The 25,389-nt window shown below is 26.8% G+C and overlaps 2 protein-coding genes across 3 annotated transcripts; one reads left to right on the plus strand and one right to left on the minus strand.

The window, feature by feature from the left end:
• Positions 1-8,688: 8,688 nt before the first annotated feature.
• On the plus strand, positions 8,689-19,936 carry LOC132928471 (clustered mitochondria protein homolog). The gene is made up of 23 exons (XM_060993163.1): positions 8,689-8,972; positions 10,782-11,137; positions 11,202-11,363; positions 12,215-12,356; positions 12,428-12,558; positions 12,907-13,043; positions 13,105-13,334; positions 13,443-13,579; positions 13,652-13,846; positions 13,923-14,135; positions 14,214-14,388; positions 14,454-14,559; positions 14,641-14,746; positions 14,803-14,962; positions 15,053-15,261; positions 17,471-17,677; positions 17,740-18,047; positions 18,147-18,276; positions 18,332-18,604; positions 18,667-18,792; positions 18,880-19,095; positions 19,157-19,365; positions 19,696-19,936. Exons 1-23 carry the CDS (start codon positions 8,915-8,917, stop codon positions 19,790-19,792), a joined length of 4,083 nt encoding a protein of 1,360 aa, XP_060849146.1. The 5' UTR covers positions 8,689-8,914; the 3' UTR covers positions 19,793-19,936.
• Positions 19,937-21,462: 1,526 nt separating this feature from the next.
• Positions 21,463-25,140, minus strand: LOC132928472 (uncharacterized). Of its 2 annotated transcripts, none has more exons than XM_060993165.1 (5): positions 24,735-25,140; positions 24,512-24,666; positions 23,061-23,277; positions 22,504-22,977; positions 21,463-21,896 (listed from the first exon to the last, which is right to left on the minus strand). In XM_060993165.1, exons 2-5 carry the CDS (start codon positions 24,656-24,658, stop codon positions 21,799-21,801), a joined length of 936 nt encoding a protein of 311 aa, XP_060849148.1. In that variant the 5' UTR covers positions 24,659-24,666; positions 24,735-25,140; the 3' UTR covers positions 21,463-21,798. The 2 variants fall into 2 exon arrangements, with proteins under 2 accessions (XP_060849148.1, XP_060849147.1); XM_060993164.1 differs by having other exon boundaries at positions 24,512-24,734; positions 24,819-25,137.
• Positions 25,141-25,389: the final 249 nt, after the last annotated feature.

Below are 25,389 nucleotides of genomic sequence, written 5' to 3' on the forward strand. Positions count from 1 at the left end.
ATTAATGTTGTGTCTGACATTTCGAGGGGGGGGGGGTGAGACCAAACATATTTTGAAATTTAAAATTAAGGAAAAGTCTAATCTACATAAATCATAGAATTTAATGTCCTCTTAAACAAAAGTAAAACCCAAATAAAGCAAGATTTAAGTTTGCTTGGTTTGATTCTGTTATAATAGGTTTAAGAATTGATTTAAAATTATAAATTTGTTATTTTATTTTCAATTTTTTAATTCAAACAGGCAAAGCCTAGTAACCGATTTAATTTTAAATCAACATTATAACAAAATAATTTAACAGGTAGAAAGAAAAAGTGAACAGAGTGAGATACTGAGATAAATAAATATTAAGTATACAAAATAGCAAATAAATAATTAAGATTAATAGTAACTGCAGTAATTAACATAAATATTAAATAAGGTTTATAATATTAATAAATAATTCACATGAGCAAAAAACAAAGTAGGTCCAAAAATAATGATTAGTGTCTAGTGATAAATGATAATCTCGCTTTACACTTTTAACGTTGTCTCCATATTTCCTCATTCTAAAATCTTATCTCGAAGACCGATATTATTCACTGTTAAACATAATAATCTTACTCTCCTTACTATAAAATTAAAGCGGAAGTACCCCAAGAAAGTGACTTATCACATCTACTCTATAATATTTACACATCAGATATCCCCAAAATAAACTATACAACTCTAGCGACATATGCAGACGATACCGCTATACTAGCATCAAACAAAGACCCTTGCCACCTACAATATACAATATAATTTAAATCAAATTTCCAACAGGACTCAAAAATGGAAAATTAAGATAAATGAATTTAAATCGGTTCAAATAAATTTCTCTCTTTGTAAAAACGAATGCTCACAACTGTCGCTCAATTATGTACCAATTCCTATCCAAAATGCAACTAAATACCTAGGAGTTCATCTAGACAAAAGACTTACTTGGGCCCAACACACTAAACACAAAAGAAAACAATCAAACTCACGCCTACATCTCCTTCGTCCTTTATTGTCTCCTTCAATAAGCTTAAAAAACAAAATATTAATATACAAGACAATTATTATCCCCCTTTGGTCATATGGCATTCAAATCTGGGGCCAAGCCAAACCACCTAACATAAGACCCATTCAAGCATTCCAGTCTATATGTCTTAGACAAATAACTGGAACCCCGTGGTATATGACCAACGACGCACTTCACAAGGATCTTCAAATGCCAACAGTAAATGAAATAGCAACTCGACACTACAAAAAATTCCATTCCAAACTCTATTCAAACCAAAACCCTCTTATTTCCCGCATGTCCTCTAAAACCATCCCCAGCAACCCTCCAAGGAGATTAAAAAGAAAATGGCCGAGAGACGCCCTTACTTAACAAAATTTGTTATTAAAAAAAAAAAAAGGCTCTCCACGAACCCATCAAATTAAATAGGAGGTACTGTTGATGGACGGTTTCCCCCTCAATTCATTCATGATATGTTACTAATTTTATTATAAAATTTATTTATTTTGCTTTTTTTTGTATAGATTGTAAATATAGCTTTTATAAAAAAAAAAAAAAAACGTTGTCATGGATCTTTGTTGTAAAAACGAAGTAAACATTATCTGCCTAAGATTGTTGTGATATTTGTGTAATATTATATTGTATGTATTATTTTGTTATCGCTTATCGATAGTTGTATGTATCCCGCCGACCCAGGTGAAAATTATGGCATCATATTTGGGCAGTTTACCACAATTTAATGTCGATGTCGATAGCTGGAAAATATATCAGGAACAGTTGGAGCAATTTATGGAAATTGATAAAATTATGAACGACTTAAAAAAATCTATGTTTTTGAGTAGTATTGGTCATGATGCGTACAAATTGTTACGGTATTTGTGCACACCACAGCTACCAAAAGAAAAAAATTTCGAAGAATTGTGTACGTTGATGGAAAATCATTTTACTCCGAAAATAAACGTTTTCCGGGAGCGAAATAATTTTTATGCGGCTAGTCAGCAGGATGGTAAATCAATTGCGGATTTCACGGCTAGACTTAGAAATTTATCAACAAATTGCAATTTTGGTGACAAACTTGAAGGTATTTAATTCGATAAATTTGTTTTCTCATATTTGAGAATATGAACATAAATATATACATATTTAGTATATATTTGTTTATATTCGCTCTTTAAAATTGGTACTAACGGACTTCCCCACTCGCTCGACTCTACTCGGGAAATTACACCTAATTTTTCCAATCTGCATAACTGCTCTTCCACCTGATCCTTGAATACGAAAAAAATGTGTCTCGGCTTAAAAAATATAGGTATAGCATTGTCCTTCAACCTAATTTTAAATTTTTCATACACATAATCGCCTATGTCATCATTAAACAATTTCGAATGCTTATTTTTTAATTGTTCAAAATTAGGCTCGGTATAATCCAACATATTAATATTAGTTAATTTTATGCTAAATTTTTCCATAAAATCTCTACCTAACAAATTTGGGCCTCCATTCTCAACTACAAAAATTTTAAAAAGTTCGCATATTCTATCTTTGAAACCAACATCCGCTAAGAAAAAACCTAAAATGTTAATTTTTTCATTCGTATATAACCACTAACATTTTTAAAAACCTTTTTTAAAATCGTATTTTTATTAAATAATTCATAATAGAATGTTTTTTCAGAAATTACTGTTAAGCCTGAACCCGAATCTAATTGAGCCTTTAACTTAATATTATTGATTTTTACGTCTAAAATAATAGGTTTTAAATAATTAGTTTCTATGTTATAAATTAAACTCTCACGTGTACCGTCATCTACCGACTCACATTCAAAAAATGTGTACTTTTAGATTTATTACACATCTTAGCTAAATGTCCTATTGTACCACATAAATTACAACGATAATTTTTATATTTACCATTTTGAATACCCGTATGCCGCTTACCGTAAACCCGACAAATGTTGTTCTCCGGTACCGTGTTGATTCCTCGATTCTCGCACTTGAAATTTTTGCTGCTTCCCTTAGATTGAAAATGCCCGTGCTTCTGCGCTCCGTGGTCACCAGTATCGTTTGCCTCTTTGTCTCCGTGAACTGCGTGCCTCGAACCAGAACTTTTGTACTCCGCCGGCGACGTATAGTATTTTTTATGATCATGTTGCCCTTTTTTGTTTCTGATCCAATTGACTTGGTCTGCCTCGTTAAATAAATATGTTTCTTTTGCCAGTGCAATTTCAACAATTTGGGAAAAGGTTGTTACAACGGTTGATTTTTCCTCACATATTCTGTCCTTAATCTTCCCCTGTAATCAGATTTTAAACGAGTTACACAGTACACATTTAGGTATAGTTAAAATGAAGGCAGTCGCGAGATCATATGTTTGGTAGCCCAATATAGACGTACAAATAGAAAATGTAGTCAAATCGTGCGATTACTGTATGCAATTAAGACAAAACCCTAAAAAGTCAGAGTTGATACCATGGAGTAGACCGAGCGGTGTATGGCAGAGAGTGCATATAGATTTTTTCGGACCTTTTCATAATAGTTATTTTTTAGTAGTCTTAGACGCTTATTCAAAGTGGTTGGAGGTAAAGGAAAGACAAGAATAACAACGGATAATACTATTGTAGAGCTGCGTGAGATATTTGGTAGATGGGGGTTACCTTAAATATTAGTTTCGGATAACGGTGCTCAATTAACATCACATGAATTTACCACGTTTTTAAAAAGTGATGGTATAGTTCATCTACAAACGGCGCGGCTGAAAATGCGATTAAAACAACCAAGCATACTTTATCGGCAGCTTTAGCGGATTGTAAAAATAAAAATATACCCAAGTCAGTCATATTAAATAAATTTTTATTAGGTTATAGAAATGCACCACATTCTACTACGGGGGAATCACCGTCAGTGTTAATGTTGGGTAGGAAACTACGTTGTAACTGGATTTACTTTATAAATCTGACGAGGAAGTGGTGCGGGAGAAGCAAGAGAGTTCGATACAAAATTATAATGGTAGTAAAAATAAAATGTTTAAAGAAGGTGATGAGGTGATGATTAAATACTATAAACCAGGCCACCAGGGAGTAAGGAATCGTGGATACGAGCAAAGATCAAGAAAGTGCTAGGTACTAAAAGATATGATTGCGTTTCGAAGGATGACAAAACTTACATTAGGCACGTTGATCAAATAATAAATGCGAAAATAAAATAGAAACACAAACACACGAGAGCGTAAGCCGTGCAGTTAATGTTACAGATAGGTTAGATAACAAGGAAAAGAGAATTAAAAAAGTTCCTAGTAAATTACAATTAATTATTAGTTAAACTGTATTCGTTAATTATACCTATGTAAAATGTTGTATTTTCTTTTTCTGTAGATTATAATGTAAATTGTAAAATATATATATATATATAAAAATGTAATTTCAATATGTATGTATGAATAATTTATTATTATTATTATTATAATTTTTTTTTTTGATTTTGATGTACACATATAGTTCAGTTTTAATGGGGAGGTATGATATTTGTGTAATATTATATTGTATGTATTATTTTGTTATCGATTATCGATAGTGGTATGTATCGCGCCGACCCAGGTGAATTTATATTTATTATAACGTATCAGTTAGTGTTCGTTGCGAAGTTGTGTCGCGAACTACCATGTCTTATTACTATTCAATAAATAGACCATGTTAATCACGTTATGAGTGCTTATTATTCTATACGAATATTACAATTGTTTTCTTAAGATGCTAAATAGTTTAAGATTTTTAATTTATTTTATTGTTGCTAACCAACATTTACCAAAGTTATACAGATTTGAGATTGTTTTATTTTTGTTATTACCTAAATAATATAACAATATGTTCGTTTTTGTTTAAAAAGATTTTTTTCTTAAGATGTTAAATGATTTTGTTATAATACAATTTTAAGTATTTAATTCCATATTTTTTACTGAACAATTTGGTTCTTTTAAAATTCTTAGATCATAAAAGGGTGCGAATGATTTTCAATATTTTTTAAAAAATACTCACAGTCACCAACTTTATATAAATATCGATAAAATCAGCTTTTAGTATGTTAAAAATTGAATGGCCCATTTTTAATAGTTTCTTGGTGAAATTGGTCGTCAATATTTTAATTATTTTTTTTCAATAATTTTTTAAATATGTAAATATTAAACTACACCTCAAGACACTAGCATTAATATAAGCTGAATCCTGAATGTGTTTCAGTTAAAATAATAACAATATAATATTAGCCATCGAATATGAAAAGTGACCTGCTTCGGCCAATACTATACCTACGGTATTTATTTTTGTATAGGTGCAGTATAATCTATACACAACTGTGCAGAGCCGTGCCGTTAAGATTTGGCGCCCAGGGCAATATTAAAAATATTTACCCCCTATTTTATTTATCATTATGCATTTCAATTTTTTTGGCGCCCCTTTAAACCATGCGCCCGTTGCGCATGCCCTAGCCCCCCCCCCCCACGGCACGGCTCTGCAACTGTGTATACATAGTATATTAGTATTTACTACCTATGATGGTTCATCTTCATTCGTTTACTAGTTTACCTACTATTGTTGATAGTAAATAGTATATGCAATAATGTGTTAGGTCGAAGAAATGGCACTAGCAATGAGGATGCTTGGGTTTCGAAACTCCCTTCCTTAAACTGTATTTATAGAAATTACATTCAAGCAGGCCAATGCAGGGCAGGATTTCTTCATGGAAGGGGTTATGAAAATAGTATTGTATTATATTTATTTTATATTTACTTTTTATGTATACTATATACTTAGGTATAAGAAGTTTTTACTAAAATTTCTGTTAGTTAAAGTGTTTTGATATTACATTATACTTCAGGAGTCTTTTAGAAGTAAACTTTCTTTTGGTTCAATAAAACAAATAGCTGTTAATGACTTACATGCAAAAAAATAAATTATTGTGGGGAGGGTTAAATTCCCCAATCACTGATCACAAGCCTGCAATCAATGACCATTGCAAACAATTATGCGGAAATCACCTATATCAGTGGAGGTGTGTGATATAATAAAAAACTTTAAGTTGGTCTAAAATTTAAATATTTTAAAATTTCAATGCTGCGCATAGAAAATATATAAGCAACCCCATTTATTAGTAAATATAACTATATTATTTGATTCCTAGTTCCTACAATTAAGTAGTTTTAATAGTTTTATTAAAATTGCAATTAAATATAAAGTTGAAACAGCTAAATATTCTTGACTGGGCCAATTTAGTATTTATTACTACTCTTATAAACTATCCTTAATTCTTAAATTAACCTGAAAATACGATTAAAATAACCATTTAAATAATTGGGTTAAACCTTTGTTTTTTTCCGTGATAATATACCGTGGTCAATATCAAATTTTTGTGATCAATACTTTAGAATTATAACCAGGGCCGTCCCGATGATTTGCGAGGCTTGGGGCAAAGTAAAATTGTTTGGGCCAACAAAGAGGTCAGTCTTATCTGATTTATTATTATTATTATTATTATTGGACAGTAAAATAACAGTATATTGTACAACTGTACAAGTGTATACAATTTAACATATAACGGTGTGAGTAATGGCCAATGGGAATATAAATTTACCACTTTAACTATAACTTATATATATATACAGGATGATTCTTTTACCATTAAACACTTATTATTTCAAAAAGTGTTAATTTTTTTCAATTTTTTTTTTCAAAATTTTTAGTTTCATGCTTTTCTATAACTATATATCATTTTCATTTTTTTCGCCCTTATATTTAATGAAATCATTATCAAATTTTGATTTCTAAATAGCAATCTTATATTTAAAATGTCATAAAATAGTATAGGTTTATTTTTTATAAATGTTAACATTAAAATTATTATTTTGCATTTAACCGTGAGTTATAATTACTCAAAGTTGGGTGGTGCGAGGTTGTTAGGTGTTTGTCCTACAGATTATTACGGCTGTGAGCGGGGCCGGTGAGAACTTTGGTGGGCCCCAGGGGCCAGGGCCCAGGACTGGTCAATTCCGGGCCCTTTTACTTATATATAGGTACTTATTTTATACCTAACCGGGCCCCCCCTGTAGAGGTCCGGACTCCGGGGCTCAAGCCCCTCAACCCCACTCTCTCGCCGACCCTGGCTGTGAGCATTCGTAACTGTAGGTACAAACGAGTTTATTACATATGAGATATAAAACAGTAAGTATTATAAAAACCGAAAACCACCCAACTTTGAAAAACTATATCTCGTTAAAAAATTAACGAAAAATAATAATTTGAAAGTTAAAATTCAAAAAAAAAATAGCACTAATATTAATTTAGTACATTTTAAATGTAGGTTGCCATTTGAAAATAAAAGGTTGATAGTGGTTTACCTATTAAATAAAAGGGTGAAAAAAATATAAATTTCATTCAGTTTGAGAAAAGCATGAAACAAACTACAGTGTTTTGGAAAAAAAAAACAAAAAAGTCAATACTTGACAAAATAATGAGTGTTTAATGATAAAATAATTACCCTGTATAGTTCCCCAAATTTAAAACTCAAATGTGCGCAAATAGTCTTAACAAATATAGTACCTTGCACTGCAAAATTTTTGGTGGGTGGCCTGGATAAATTTTAATTTCCCGGCCTGGATTTTGTTCCCGCTCCGCCCCTGCCTTCTGCACCGACAACAATATGAATAAGTAAATAAATTAATAATGTCAACATGTAATAGGTCAATATAAAAAATGTATTAAAAATTAACTAATAAATATTAGTTTACCTATTAAATATTTGTAATAAATAAGGATCAATCTATACTTCTACGGATAAAAGTATACAACGAAATACATCAGAAAATGTTGCCACCCAGATAGAGCGTATTCTTGAATTTCTAATTAGAAATCCTTAAAAGACTCAAAAGTATAAATAATGTTGATTGTTCATTTAGAACTATTAAGTATTATTGTATTAACATATTAATAATTATATTATATAATGTCTACGTATTACTGAACTATTACTGTAAATATAGACAATATAGTTTAGTGTTAATAGTATTAACTATTAAGTGTTTTAGGCTTTTAGCTGATCTACAACGACTGCAACTGTCTAATGTCTAAATGTACAGTCGTTCAGATAATAAAGCAAATTGCACCTTAATAATCTATAATATCTAATATCCCCATATGTGTTTGACTAAAGGTCTACCAACAGCATATATAATTATAGAATAATTAGTAACAGATAATTTATTTATTATCCAACGACCATCACGGCATCACGGTCTACTTTTAAGCTATAATCATTGACCAGTAATAACTAATTAGTTAATAGTTATTAATTATTATCTATATTTGTAGGTGCATGTATTTGTAAGTACAACAATGTAGTTAGTTTAAAATAGTTGGTTTTATATGTATTCTGTATTTCTGTGGCACATATTCCGTAATCCATGGTCCATGATAATAACTGATAATCATATGAACAATTTGTATACATGATAAAACCATAGATAATATAGAATATATTAAAATTATATATATATATATGTATATGTTTTGATAAGGATGACTAAACATTGGGGATAAAAAATACATTTTGTGTATTTGCCTACACTGATCCGGTTAAATGTTACCATTTCTCCTGACCACTTCTACAAATTAATTTGTCTTCATTTTCTTCTTGTAAAATATCATCACGATGTTTTTAATTTTTGTAGTCACGTTTTAAAAAATATTTGTATTTTGAACTAAAATTATTTAAATTTTTGATTCCTTTTATTTTATGTTATTTCCTTTTATAATTTGTTAGCGAATTTGTTATAAATCTTTATTGCTGGGTAATTTTCCCGGCCGAATAATTTAATTTAATTTAAAGAGTAGATCAGAAGCCATTTGCAATGACACTAGAAGTCAAGGAGGGAAACTTGACTAATTCAAATAATCATCAATTAAATGGTATGTTAAATAATAAGTAGAACACTAATATTTGAATCTATGTTATAAAAATGTATGCAAATATCAATTTATTGATAATTTAATATAGGATGTATTCTTAGCTTATAAAATTAGGTAAGTAGGTACATATTATAATTATTATCTGAATAAAAAAAAAAAAAATACTTAAAGGTCGAATTGTAAGTACCTATCTATTTTATTTTTGAATCATCAATTAAAAAATAATATGTAAATGAAGTGGTAGAATTCAATTAACATTTTGCAGTCATATATTTATATACATAAATATGACATATTTGAAGAACCTATTTGTAGGATTTTATTTAAGTATATTATTAATTTGTTAGAAAATGTGATTTTTATTTTATGTACTAACAACAATTTAATGAATCTTAATCAATTGATGTTATTGTAATGAATAGTAAGTGGATAGTAAGACTAACTTAATAATTTTAGATTGGTTCTTTACAATAATTTTAATTCTATTTCCAAATTATAATTTAATACCTATGATTATTATTTTCATAATGTATTTTTTTAAAGATAGAGTTGAAAATTAATTTTATTATAAAAAATATAACATTGCGTCTATTAGTTTTAATATTTTCATGTAGGTATATTTCATTATTTCTGTCAAAAGATAATAATGAAATATTTTTTTTATCAGGGATACCTATTAAAATTTATGTTTATATATAGTTAAGAGTTAAGCAATTAATCTGTATCTTTGATAGATTGTTCACCGATTAATGGTTATTTAATTTTTTTAAACTAAAAATACAAGTTGTACCTAAATATTTTAGTTGTTTAAAATAATTTAAATACCTTTAAATAAAAATTATTGTTACAACAATAGCATTTTAAAATAAATGTCACAATAATTGAATGTCAAAATGATTTGTAAAATCTTGTCTGAAAATTGTATTTTATTCCAAATTTAATTTAAAAATCAGGTTTATCATGAATTATTAAAGTTCCATTAATTAACAATATTTTACCTAGATCACTGACGCTCACTTTATTACCTTAATTGTATTATAGAAAAAATTGGCGTTTGGCATTTAATAATTAAATAAATCAATATTCATATTACCTTTTTAATATACATTATTTTGTTGGTACTGAATTATAGTTGTAACCTATATTTAGTAATATAACTTAATAATAAATAAGATTTTTTGTTATAGAAATGATTGGTAATACTTAAATTGATAAAGCTGTTGTTTCTCGCTATACACATACTAAACTCCAACCTTTGGAAACCTTTTACTTTAGATTTTAAAGACTAATTCAAATATAATATATTTAGATATGAATTATTATTAAAAAAACATTTAAATATTTTTTTGTATTATTATTACTCACACTTAAAATAAGTAGAGATTTAAGGTGAACATATTAATAATTTAATATTAGATACAAATTAATCAATAAAAAAATATTAAAATTAATATTTTTCATTTGAGTATAGTTATTATCCCAGTTAATACTAATTTTATCATTTTGTTTTTTTAAATAATTTGACATTCAAATTCTTCAATATACTAACAAGAAACATTTAAATTTAAAAAATCTCATTTTTGTTGTATTAGTTAATTTAATTTTTCATATAAAAAGATGATTTTATGCAGTTTTTACAATATTTAAAATATAAAAATAAACAATTGTGCATAAAATATAAAAAAGTATAATCAAACTAAAGCCTCTTTACCTATAGCATTTGTTGTTAGTTTAAAAAATATTAAATTTTAAATTTATTAATTAAAATGTGATTATGACTTACTAAATAATAATTGTGTTATATTGTAGGGAACATAGAAATAGTTTGTAATGATCATAAGACACCAAGTGTAGATCATGTTGTTAATGGAATTAGTAGTCAAGAAGTTAATTCTGAAAGTACTACAGTTAATCACGTAGATGTTGTCAACAATAATGAATCCCATAATGTTGGGAAAAAACAATTAAAGAAAAATACCAAGAAAGATAAAGATGTTGACAAAACAATTACAGATCCAAACATTAACAACATTTCTCATAGTGATGATAGTTCTGAGGAGAGTACTGATAATGAAAAAAAACAAGGTACTGAGATAATTTTTATTCAAGATCTTGGATTCAATGTTAAAATAGTTTGTCCTGGAACTGAAGCTTTTGAAATTCAAGTTAGTTAATAAAAATTATTTAATTTACAATTTTTTGCTATAACTTATGTGTTATTTAATGTAGGTATCTAGCATGGAATTAGTTCAAGAGATTCACCAATTACTAATGGATCGAGAGGACACATGTCACCGTACTTGTTTTTCACTACAGCTGAATGGTGTAACATTGGATAATTTTTCAGAATTGAAAACTATTGATGGCCTTAAAGAAGGATCTATTATAAAAGTATGTTTTAGTTTTAGATAGTTGTTTTTAAAATAGTGTTTAACAATATGATTGCAATATGATTTAACTATATATATTTATCATTATTATTTTTATGACTGATATTTTTGTATTAACATATTGCTCATTGATCTTTCATATAATTTTTGAGATTTAATTCTATTTACTTGTACATAAAAATGTGTTTTACTCTAACTTTATGATGGTTAGTTTTAATTTATGAAATCCTTATCCTGTGTCACAAAAAAACTTAAACTTGTTTTATTATCTACTTGCAATATTCTATTATTTGATCAAAAATAAGCAAAAACATTATTAAAATTAGATATTAAGATACAATATCTAAATAAATATAGTTTAAATGGTTCATCACACTGACTATCTAATGTTGTTATCATTAATTATTTTCTGATTGATTTTATAAAAAAAAATTTTTATTCAATGTACATATAATATAGATTTTGTTGCAGTTTAAGTGCTCTCTGTTTATATAGAACAATGTTACATCTTATTAATAATTTTGGTCTAGTGTAATTATTATCTAAACTGATAGGTACAGTCAAAGAATATAATTTTAGGAATACAGCTTCATAATTAGTTAATAAATAAATAAACTTGTTAAAATTTAAGATGCTAGAATCTAGTACTAAACTATGAACCCAAAAGTCCCACTAGAATATGGTAAATAATTTCTGAGACAAATTGTTACCCTAGTTACTACATTAAATTCAAAATTAATATTTAAATCATTTATTGTTAACTAATAGAAATTAAAATATTTCAGTTCTAATTTATATTTTCTAATATTTTTAAAAATGTTTAGTATTCTATTTTTAATATAATACTTACAGGTTGTAGAAGAGCCGTACACTATGCGTGAAGCTAGAATTCATGTTCGCCACGTCAGAGACATATTAAAATCATTAGAAATGGCAGATGCTTACAATGGTGTTGATTGTAATTCATTATCATTTTTAAATGTTGTTACTCAAGGTATTAAACTTAGTATGGCTTTTAATTGTCGTAAGTGATAGTAATAAAAACATTCTTATTTTTAAAAACAGAAAAGAAAAAAACTCGTTCTGAAAGCGTTGACTGTACTCCTCCAGACTATACAATGCCAAACAATAAAGATCGACCATTACTTCCCCTGCATCCAACATCAAAAGACTTAAAAGGACCTTTATGCATAAAGGTAACAATAATATTTTTTATTTTAATTATAATATTTATACTATATTTTGAGGAAATGTTTATTGCTTATTGTATATTAAGTATTTCTTATTTTAGATTCGGTTTGAAGTAAATAAATATTAAAGTTCTTTTACTGTGGTTGGATTTTTACAAAGAATTATTTTATTAGTTATTTCCTTATAATTTTTTTATTTAAAGTTTGAAGACATTTAAGAGCAGTTGAATTCAAGTTTTTCTCACAATTTATTTTAATTATTAGTCTTTCCTTTTAATATAAGTGTCACTACATAAATAGAACATGCAACTACTTTCAATACTACCAATATTATAGTGCTTTTTATGATTTTAGGTACTTACTACTTCTGCATGGAATCCTCCACCTGGTTTTCGAAAAATGCATGGAGATTTGATGTATATGTATGTCATTACATTAGAGGAAAAACATTTCCACATTACTGCTTGTACCAAAGGATTTTTCATTAACCAGTAATTATAATTTAAAAAAAATTCTTACCTTTTTTTTTATAATAATTTTTATTATGACTAGGTCTACTAATGAAGAATTTAATCCTAAACCTGCTGCGCCAAATCATTTATGTCACTCTTTAATCGAATTGCTTAGTCAAGTAAGTCCAGCTTTCAAACGAAATTTTGCAGCATTGCAAAAAAAGAGAACTGCTCGTCATCCTTTTGAACGTGTTGCAACACCTTATCAAGTATATAGTTGGGCTTCTCCATTACTTGAGCATACTTTAGATGCCATCAGAGCTGAAGACAGTGTGTATTATTTTAGTCAAATTTTTTTTTTTTAGAAATATGGTTTTTAAACAAAATTAAATTATGTAATTGCAAAAAATGTATATGAATTATTTTTGTGTATTTAAGCTTTTTCATCAAAACTTGGATATGAAGAACATATTCCTGGTCAAACCCGAGATTGGAATGAAGAATTACAAACAACTAGAGAACTTCCTCGTAAAAATCTTCCGGAACGTTTATTGAGAGAAAGAGCCATTTTCAAAGTATGTATAACAAATATTTTAAATTATTTAAAATAAAAGTGTCATGTTGATTTAAAAACTCACATTTAATAGGTGCATGGTGATTTTGTAGCTGCTGCTACCCGAGGTGCTATGGCAGTAATTGATGGTAATGTAATGGCTATTAATCCTGGTGAAGAAGCTAAAATGCAAATGTTTATATGGAATAATATTTTTTTCTCACTGGGTTTTGATGTTAGAGATCATTATAAAGAATTAGGAGGAGATGCTGCTGCTTTTGTTGCTCCTGTATGTATTTAATTATTATCTCTTTTATTAACTTACAATTAAGTTTTCAATTTTAATATAACATGTGTTATTTTAGCGAAATGATTTGCAAGGTGTTCGAGTATATAGTGCAGTAGACTTGCCTGGATTATATACGTTAGGCACAGTTGTTGTTGATTATAGAGGATACAGAGTAACAGCTCAATCTATTATTCCTGGCATTTTGGAAAGAGAACAAGAACAATCTGTTGTGTATGGATCTGTGGATTTTGGTAAAACCGTGACTACCAATCCAAAATACATTGAATTAGTATGTGACGATGTATTTTATTATGTATATTTAAATTAACTTGATAATTTAACTTAATCAATAATATACTTATTATAGCTTAGTCAAGCAGCACAGCAGTTAAAAATAATGCCACATAAAGTAATCAGTGAAAAAAGTGAAGAAATTGAATTATGTTCATCTGTAGAGTGTAAAGGCATCATTGGAAATGATAGCCGTTATTATATTTTGGATCTACTTAGAACTTTTCCTCCTGATGTCAATTTCCTTTTACGTAAATATTATTTGGACTTAATTTAAATTTAATTAATTAACTAATTATTATATTATTTGTTATAGTTGATGAAGATATACTTAGTAAAGAAGTAAAATCTTTGGGATTTCCTATTCAACATAGACATAAATTATGTTGTCTTAGACAGGAGTTGATTGATTCATTCATTGAGTAAGAATTTTTAATTTTAAGTAAAATTATATTCTTTTTTAAACATGTCTAATTTAATATTGAAACTATAATTTTTTATAGAACACGTTATATGATGTTTATTAAGTATGCAGCATTCCATTTACAGCATTTAAATTTATGGAAAAATCAAAAAAATGTGGACAGCGTTATTGACAATAGTGCACTGGTATGTTTAAACTACCGCATAAATTGATTAAATCTAAGTATTTATATATTTATTAGATTAAAGAAAAAGGAATTCAAAATAGTGATGAAAATAGTAAACATGAAGTAGCTGATGTTAAAAAAATTGATAATAAGGGTGATGAAAACACTTTGGAAGAGTCATTAGAGACTAAGAAAAAGATTGTGGAAACAATTACTGAAAGTGTCGTAAAAGATAGTAAGTTAATCTTTTTTAGTTTCAATTGCTATTTGCTAGCTTCTTTATCATAATAAAGAATAATAAATTATAAAACATATATTGTAATAGGTGATGATAATAGTACTAAAGAAGTTGTTAAAAAAGCTGCTCAAAAGGTTGGCTCACTGAAAGAAACAGAATTTGATATAAGATTCAATCCAGATGTGTTTTCACCAGGTGTAAAGCATTTTAACCCCGAATCAGATCAATTTAAATTAGAAAAACAATTGGTTGTAGATGCAGCTGAATATCTACTGTTATCTCAAATTCCATTGTTTGTATGTTTTTATAATTTCTATTATTTAATGTTAATCAGTAAAGGTCTTCTACTGTATTGTAAATTATTTTTCAAACAAACTATACAATTATATTATTAAATTGTAGGATAAATGGATATATATTTATTATAATCCATATAAAAATACACAATTTTATGGCCTATGAATTTTTTTAACTTAATTAGGTATGCATAGTACATTTTTTTTTTTCTAATGGCAAACATCTATTTTAACTACCTATTATTTTTTGCCTATTTTTTAATGATTTTTGGTAGTTAAAATTACTTTCTAATTCTTAAATTACTGAGTTACAGCAATCAACCAAAAAACCTCAAAATGTGCACGATTTTTAGTTTTTTGACTGTTACTCCAAAAAAAATTATTCTAGAATTTGTTTAATATTTTTCTTGTGAAATATTTACCCCTATTTATTAAGGTGATATTAAATGTTATTATAATTCTAATTATTGTATAGTTTTCACTTTAATTTTTGTATAAATTATAACTTAACACAAGACAAATCTTTTTTTTTAAATTATGATTTTCGTCTAAACTGGTCATCGTTTTATTTTGTATCAAATTGTCATACAGATAAATGTTTACTTCAAGATAAATACCTAATGTTTAATTTTATAATTCCAAATAAAATATGATAAGTATAAGATTATGTTTCTATTCCAATTTAAGATAGCATAGTTAATTAATTTGGACAACAATTTATACGTTAAATTAATTAAAAACTAAATAAACTTATAACTTAAATAATAATTAAATTTAATATTAATTATTACTAAATTTCAATAGATCCATTGACGTAACAAAAAAAAAAAATAACATACTTATTTACATTAAAATTAAAGTGAAAATTATACAGTATACTCGCCGCAGAATAAGAACTACCTGGGCAGCGGACAGGTAGTTCTTATTCTAAACAGGTTCACCGTGCGCAGGTCGTATCTAATTGGCTAACAAAAACAAAGTGGAATAGATGTATACAGCCCAACTATAACAAGGTTGCGTTGGAGAATTAGGCCGCCTGCGCTACGGGGTACGTTCTTATTCTGCGGCGAGTATAGTTAAAATTATAATATTTAAATATCATCTTTATTAATAGGGAAATAGGAGTGAAAATTTATAATATCAAGCCTAAACAATCCTACAATAATTATTTTTAGAGTTACAGTCAAAAAACAAAAAATTGCAAACATTTTGAGGTTTTTGGTTGTATTGCTGTAACTAGGTCAATTTTGGACTTAGAAAGTTGGTTAAACTATCAAAAATCATTAAAAAAAAATAGGCAAATATAATAAGTGGTTGCCACTTAAGAAAAAAAAGTTGTACTACGCATGCGTATCTAATTAAGTTAAAAAAAAACATATACATGTCATATCAACCAACTAAAAAAGCAGAATTCAAATTGGAGGGAGCTACGCAGAGATATTGATTATTCTCTTTAGCGTTTACACTCTGTATATATACTTTATTCAAATTTAGAAGCGATCAGATTTTGTTGGTGGCGCACAGGTCACACCCATAACTGTTTTCTCTTCTTAATCAATCACTTATAATATAAACATAGAACCAGTGCTTAAATTGGGAAAAATTAAGTAGAGAAGCTCAATCAAATGATTTAAAAACTACATTCCAAATGCACTATTACTAAACACAGGCCTGTGGGGGACTTCGCCCCCACACTCCCCTTGACATCCTTAATTATATATTAAATACCACTTTTCTACTACATAAATATTTTAATTCTACCTTCATACTAGTCCATCAAATAGATATGTTCAATAAATTATAGGCAAAAAACAGTATGATATAATTATTAATAAGCAACTACAAAAAAAATATATTGGACCATAGAAGTGATACTGATAATAATAAATTAATAAACTATTATCAAAAATAATTTTGATACTAAAAATTGTAAAATTTGTCATATTTTAAATTGAAATCCACATTTTAATAAAAATTATTTTGGACATAAGTTTGTGCCGTCCCTTTATTCCTGTGAAAAAATAAAGTTGTGGTACACAAAAAAATTAAATAGTAGGGGAGCTCCGTCCCTCTATGCACCCCCCCCCCCCCAATTCAAGCACTGCTTAGAACAATACCATGTCCATGTGCAAAAGTCGGCCGCCTGGGTCACTTCTAAATGTGAATAGAGAATAGTGTATACTGACAAAAGTACAATTAATTCTTATAGATTAGAGACTGTATGGATCATTCTTCTGCTCCAATGGATGGACAAATATTATCTGAAAATTTACATACCAGAGGTATCAATATTCGTTATTTGGGGAAAATCGCTGAAAAACTTTCAAAAATCAAACAACTTGAATATTTGTACAGTATTACTGTTGCAGAATTAATTACTAGGGCAGCAAAACACATATTCAATACTTACATACAAGTAAGAAGAATTATATTCTATCACTGTTTTATATACTTTAAATTTAAATTGTTTATTTTTAGTCAGCCGAGTTGATGAGTCTAGCTAATGCAGTTAGTCATTTTTTGAATTGTTTTTTGTCATCATGTTCAACACCACATCCTCAGAATACATTAGACGATGTAAAACCAATAAAAAAGCGTAACAAGCGCAAAGGGAGATTAAACAGATTATTAACTGTAGATAATAAAGATTGGGCTAATCTTACTCGGCATGGTCTTTGGTCTCAAATTCGAGCAGAAATAAAATCATATTATGCTTGGGAATTGGTTTCTGAAACGATTGAATCTATTTGTGAACACTATGGCACTCAAAAAATATCATTATTGAGGTATATTTATCAGCATTACTTTATGTTAAGCTTTTATATAGAAATATTGTGTTTTGTTATTAATAACTTAAACAGAATATTTTTATTCTTTATTAATAGGTCATTTTGTTTAAAAACTGGAATTCAGATACTTTTAAGAGAATATTCATTTGATTCTAAAAATCGGTTTACATTCTTTGAAGAAGATATTGTGAATATGTTTCCTGTTGTTAAACACATCAATCCTAGGGTAAAATAAGTAGTTTTATTCCATTTTCTTTTATAATATATGTTGATGATTACAGGCAACTGATGCGTTTAATTTTTATACCACTGGCCAAACAAAAATCCAACAAGGGCTTTTAAAAGAAGGATATGATTTAATTATGGAAGCTTTAACCCTTTTAAATAATGTATATGGTGCAATGCATCCTGAAATCGCTCAATGTTTACGAATGCTTGCCAGATTAAGTTATATAATGGGTGATTATGGTGAAGCCATGGCATATCAACAGAAAGCTGTATTTATGTCAGAACGAGTTAATGGAATTGATCATCCATATACCATTACAGAATATGTAATTTTAGAAGAAAAATTTACTTTTATGAATATTACATGTTTTGTTTTATTTAATTTCAGATTCATTTAGCTTTGTATTGTTATGCAAATAATCAAATAACTACTGCTTTAAAGTTATTGTATCGAGCTCGTTATTTGGCAGTTTTGATTTGTGGAGAAAATCACCCTGAAATAGCTCTATTAGATGTGTGTATATCTAAGATAATTATTCATTTTTATTCTTTGTAATATTTATATTGTATTTTATTTTTATTTTTATATATACATTTATAGAGTAATATTAGTCTTATATTGCATGCAGTTCAAGAATATGATCTTTCACTAAGATTTTTGGAGAAAGCGTTAGCTTTAAATATAAAATTTTATGGCCCTAAATCTTTAAAAGTAGCAGTGAGTTATCATCTAGTTGCTCGTACTCAAAGTTGTATGGGAGATTTCCGTTCAGCATTGAGCAATGAAAGAGAAACATATGCAATTTATAAACAACAGGTACTAATATACCAACAAAATATTAAAAACTAATTTCAATTAAATGTGTTTTATTTTTAAGTTTGGTGAAAAACATGAAAAAACACAAGAGTCATCAGATTGTTTGAAACACCTAACACATCAAGCAGTAGTATTACAAAAAAAAATGAATGAAATCTATACAGGCAAAACTGGTGCTACATTACCTCCAATACAAATACACCCACCTTCTATGGGTAGTGTACTAGATATGCTCAATGTCATCAATGGCATTCTGTATGTACAAATTAGGTATGTTATTAGCATTAAATCACATAAACATATTTAAAATGTTTACTATGTTAAATTGTTTTTAGTAATTTAATAGACCTGATTAATTCAAACCTATGGAAAACTTCTTAGTTATTGTGGCTATTCGTCCTGGTTTTTAATTATTTTGTGCAGATTAAAATATAATAACCACAGAGACTTGAAACTTTTTGACATTACCAATATTATTTTCTTTAAATAAAAACTTTATTCAATTATAATTGTTTATCCTAATAATTATAAAGCAATTAAATTTATTTTTCAAGAGTTGTAAATAATATTTTTTGTTTAAATTTTATATTATTTGTTTAGTCAGCAAGATTTAGAAAATTTTAAAGCAGAGGTGGAAAAACGTTCGGAAACACTAGACTTGGTGAAACCATCAACAGAGCAGGAATGCACCAGTTGAGTATTTCCGAAACATGTAGTAAGCTTGTCTTATGCTTTCAGAGGTTTATCGATTGCTGTAAGACAACTTAAGTAGTCATTTTGATGCTCATTTTTGTTTTGTATTGTTTATTTAGTTAATATAACCTTCTGTTTTGTTACTGGATATATAATACATCATTATACATTCTTAATTTATATAAATGTATATATATATATATATATATATTTATACACATACATACACACTCTGTAGTGCCATTTATCTAGTATCTGTTAATTAGTTCATATTTAGTCATTGTAATCGTTATACAAATTGTAAAGTTCTTATACTATATACATATTTGTGTGTATGTAATTATGTATACATAGACATATATATATATATATATATACATATAGAACTGAAAACATGAGCTACTGGAAAAAATTAAAATGAAAAAAAACTACTTTTTTTCTGATTTTTATCAGCTATTAATATAGTAAAAGTTGAAAGTTTAACTTCTTTATAATTAGTCAAAGTGTCCGAAAGGTATTAATAATGCCAAAGCTCTTAAAGTTTAAATTCCTATTTACTTTTAGCAGTTAAGTATAAAATATAATATCATATTTGTGTTATTTAAACCAATCTCGTACAAAAAAATTAGACTAACAAAATAAAATAGCAATAATTTGTATTTAATTATAAAATATTTAAAAAAAATTAAAGAACAAATTTAATCTTTATGTTTTTGTTATATATATATATATATATATATAAATGTATATATATATATTCTGTTGTTATTATTATTATTATTATTAAATCATATGTTTAGAATTTTGAAATCATCGAAAAACTTTTAGACTGCGATAATATTAGACTGGTAACAAGACAGTAGATTTATTTTAGAAAGTTTGTTGATTTTTTATACAAACCATTATTGTAGTTGGAAATTATACAAATAAAGTTTTTTTTACAAAACAAGTGTTTATTTTATTTATGTGTTTTAAGTTTACTTTTATAACTTATTCCTAGAACACAAGACTATTATGTTAATTCAATTTGTAAATTTAAAACTAATTAGTTCAGAAGTGTGGACGATTCCATTTCTGTATAATTCAATATTTTTTATTCATAAAACTTTAATTTAGTGTTAGGACCACTGTGGTCCCTTACCGCAGTTAAAATACCAATTTCTTCCACTTTTCCCTATAATAATATGCATAGTTAAATCACAGATCTGTCATGTTTAAGATAAGTGACAAACAGCTTATTTTTGGTTCTTTCAGACAATAGAATCTTGACCACAACTTTGTTTTAATATGTCTATGGTTTTGACTTGGGTACAAGATATATAACATAGCAATGATATCCATTGTCAGCTTTCAGATGAAGCTTAATTTTATTATACGTACAGTCCTTGATATCTATGTTTATCCTGAAGTATTTAAAATCATGTACGTTTTGAAAGAATTGTCTATCAATTCTAAATATCATCTATACCATCTGTATGTTATGTATATGCATATCTTTTTTTTTTGGTCGTTTAAAATCTATTGGTAATTACAATAAAATTGCATACTGGCAGCCACAGAATAATTTTTAAAGAAAAGACTGATGTAACTTATAATTACAGATTAGTTTCAAATTGCCTTAACTGTAGTTTTTTTAATTAGTTTATTTACCTTATGAATGATAAATAAAATCAATTAAAGTGAGGAGATAGAATCTATTTAATCTTCTTTAGTTTTAATAGTTAACAATATTAAATGAAAATAGAAATTTTTAAACCATTAACGGTTTTTAATAATAATAGTACAATTCATAATCACATAAAATAATTATATACAAAGTATATGTAATAGAAAAAAATAACTATGTAGGTAGTATGCATTGCTTTCATATCAAGTCTAATATATAATGCATACTATTAATAATTAAATGATAAAAATTACAACCTTAGTAACAAAAAAAATATATAAATGAGAAACTTTCTAATACACTAAAATCATAATTGTATAAAAACTTAAATATAATATGTAAATTTATTTCAATTTTGTTTTTTGTTTCTTAGCATTGAGCATCATTATTTGAAAAGCATTGAGCTTCTTTTGTTCGTGAGGTACTATTGTAATGTCAGGATCTAAAAATATATATATATATATATAAACAATATGGGTTTTATATGTTGATAAATTTTTGATTTTTAAGTTCAACTAACTTAATAATAAAAAAAAAGTCCACATGATATATTATCCATTTCATTCATTTACATCTTTGATTTAGATACTTCGAGTGTTTTAGTTTGTTTGAAAAAAATATGTACTTTTATTTTTTGTGATAAAATTTTATTTATTTAAGTAAATGAACTTATAATATATTATAATATATTAACTTGAAAGACTGTGTTTAAACTATACTTATTTTTATTTGTAGTAACATATAAAAGAAAATACATTTTCTATATTATTATTTAAAATTGTCGGTTTTGTAAAAAAAATTTCATAATAATACAGGGTAACATATTAATTGCATAAATAATAATTTAGTTGATATCCTGTATGATAGATTTATATATAAGCTACAAACATTTAGGTATTTATAAATTATATTTAGCAATTTTTTTTTAGTTCTTGATCAGATATATTGGTTTTCAAAAATAAAATAAAAATAAAGCTGAAAATTGTTCATTATTAAGTTTGGCTTTTTATATTACTGTTTAATTTTTAACTTTAAATAAAATATTATACCTGTAGTGGTACTCCTATTTAGCACATCACTTGACATTAATTTTGGTTTCTTTGGAAAATGGTTGTCAATTAAAGTTTCAGAATTATGCTTTTGAAGATCTATATTAGTTTTTTGTAGTAAATTATTTAAAGTCATATTATGCTCTATACTTTTTTCCATAACTTCTTTTTTCTGCTTATTTTGTTGAACAAGATTTTGGATAGAATGATTCACTTCTGATTTAACTGATACTGTTGGAACTATATTTTCAATGCCCAAAACTCTATTCTTGTCATAGGTAAATAGTTGTTGCATACTATTATTACTTAAAGTATCATTAACTAAAATATTTTTCTCATACTCTTTAATGTAATAATTAATTTTATCCATAACTTTATTACATTTAAATTTGATATGATCATCAGGAACTAAAATTGATATTTTCAAAAAAATACGTTCCAAACCGACAATCAAATTTTTAACAAAATCGATATCTGAAAAATAACACATACATTATTCATAACATAATTAATATTGTTTGTTAAATTAATTGTCTTATACATTTTTATTTATTTACTTGAAATTTTATAATTTTTGAATAAATTATCCCAAATTTTTACTAAATCTTTAAAAAGTTTTATCTTTGAAGTTTCTGTGTTAAGGTATTTATGAAATACAGTATGAAACTCTGGAGAAGATAATCCACAGCCTATGTAATCTGTTACTAAATAAAATATAAGTATTCTTTCCATAGTTAATTCATTATGATTAGACCATTTATCCAATTCATATTTCTGTAATAATTCAAAATTAAATATTAATATACCATATTCAAGTAGTTTTATTTAAATTAGGTATATAATCACCCAATCAAAATAAGTACAATACCAAACTAAAGAGTTAAGTTGTTTTGGAGTAAATATTATTTTATATTATATTCAATATTATTTTGCTCAAGGTTAGATCATACTTATAAATGTTGTTAACTTTAATATACTAGTGAATTGACTTTATTTCAAATTTAATGGTAAGAATATTTTTAAGGAATTTTTTAATACTTTTTAATGTATATAATGTATATAAGGGGGTTTTAGTTGTTCAAACCCCCCTGAAATGTATGGTTGGTATGGGCATTGAATTTGATTGTATAATTAATTGGAATTTAAGAATGGAAATTTTTTTTAAACACCCCCTGAAATTAATTTCTATATATAAATGCTCAAAAATTGCTTTTAATAATTAAACATGTATCAATAAAAGCCAAAAAATATTCTTTAGATAATATTTTTACTTTTAAACTTGATAATGGTCAATTTATTCTTATATTATGAAAACTAACAACAAAAAGTGGGTATACCATCATAAAAGCACACCATTGTTGTGGAAATCATGTTTATAAATAATTTAACAAATATTAAGTAGCTATAATATAAGTGTGGTATTCCCATTAATTTTTTTGAGAGTATACTATATCATCAAATATAAACATTTAATACAATAAGAATATTTTTCTTATGTCTATAGGAGTAAAGCCGGTAAAGTGTGTCAATAATATGGAAAAAAATTGAGATTGAGAGCATACACAGTATACCCATAATATTGAAAAAAATCTTGAGAGTATACAGTGTATATGCAGTATACCCTATGGGAACACCCCTGAATATAACTAATAATATTAATAACTGAATGCTATATTATAACACAATTTATAGGTAATACATCAACAATTTTTTGGTACTACTGTACTAGAGAATATTATTAGAAGTATATAATATGAAAACATCAAAAATTTCACAGTAAATAGAATTTAAATTATTTTTACCAATGAATCTAATGTATGACAATTATATTAGACCATAGAAATAAATTGTTTTATCCTGAGACAAAGATGATGGTACTTTCAATAGATTAGTTAATTACATTTAATTATAACTCACAAGACACCTTTTTTAAATAAATAGTTGGAAGGCTTAAATGTATGAATTTGTCAGAATTTCCAATGTATAATAATATAATAAAAATACTCACCATCAATTTAAGGCAATCTGTTGACGTTAGTTGAATGAGAGAACTGCATACTGGTATTTCAATTTCACGGACACTCTTTAAAGCTAATACTTCGGCAAAATTGTATATACTATCGAAATGTGTTATCAACTCCGATTCATTAAACATTTTGAAAACTGAATCAAAATACAACCACGTGAAATGGGATGATGATTAGACGATATTTGCGTACCACCTCGTTTACCTAATCACAACGGCTTCAATTTATTCATTAATATTTTATGTAGGCAGTTGAAAATTTGGAATGTATAATATTTGTTCAACATACAAAAACGTAATCCTTTATTCGCTATACTATAACGGTTGTAGAAAACAGTCTATAATATACATGTATTTGTGTCGAAAACTTGAATAACCATTTATCAAATAATGAAAAGGAATACCGAACAAAAAGATACACAAATCAAAAATAATACAATAATATTATGAGTAGGTATTACGGTTATTACGTATTATTATGCTATTGTGGAGGGAACCAAATGTAAAAAAGGCGCCAAAAATTGATATCATATTATGTTCAAATTGATTATGATCACGGACTAGAGATAATAAACTTGATAATAATAGCATTGAGTCCACGGTCTTAGACTCTTAGACTTCTATGGTTCTTAGAAACTTCTAACAAGGAGGTAGCCAGTATTTTATTTCAAGGTAGGGGGGGGGGGTCAAGTCAAAAAAAAAATAATAAAATAATAATACTAAGTAATTGTAACCATTCTTAATAATTAAGCAAAAATTAAATTCGTAATTACCTACAGGCTACAGCCTACAGAATGCTATATTATGTACATATTGTAAAAAAAACACTTGCCAAATCAGAGATCGGTAGATATGTACAT

This window comes from Rhopalosiphum padi, chromosome 4 (genome assembly GCF_020882245.1).
Source record: "Rhopalosiphum padi isolate XX-2018 chromosome 4, ASM2088224v1, whole genome shotgun sequence".
In the NCBI taxonomy this organism is placed as follows: domain Eukaryota; kingdom Metazoa; phylum Arthropoda; class Insecta; order Hemiptera; family Aphididae; genus Rhopalosiphum; species Rhopalosiphum padi.

Bases quoted from the DNA above. Each gene is read 5' to 3' on its own strand.
- LOC132928471 (XM_060993163.1), top strand. From the start codon at position 8,915: ATGACACTAGAAGTCAAGGAGGGAAACTTGACTAATTCAAATAATCAT. The intron at 14,560-14,640 runs GTAAGAATTTTT...AATTTTTTATAG, and splicing joins TTGATTGATTCATTCATTGA to AACACGTTATATGATGTTTA. The intron at 19,096-19,156 runs GTACTAATATAC...TTTATTTTTAAG, and splicing joins ATGCAATTTATAAACAACAG to TTTGGTGAAAAACATGAAAA.
- LOC132928472 (XM_060993165.1), bottom strand. From the start codon at position 24,658: ATGTTTAATGAATCGGAGTTGATAACACATTTCGATAGTATATACAAT. The intron at 23,278-24,511 runs GTGAGTATTTTT...GAATTATTACAG, and splicing joins CAGATTGCCTTAAATTGATG to AAATATGAATTGGATAAATG. The intron at 21,897-22,503 runs GTATAATATTTT...ATATATTTTTAG, and splicing joins AAATAGGAGTACCACTACAG to ATCCTGACATTACAATAGTA.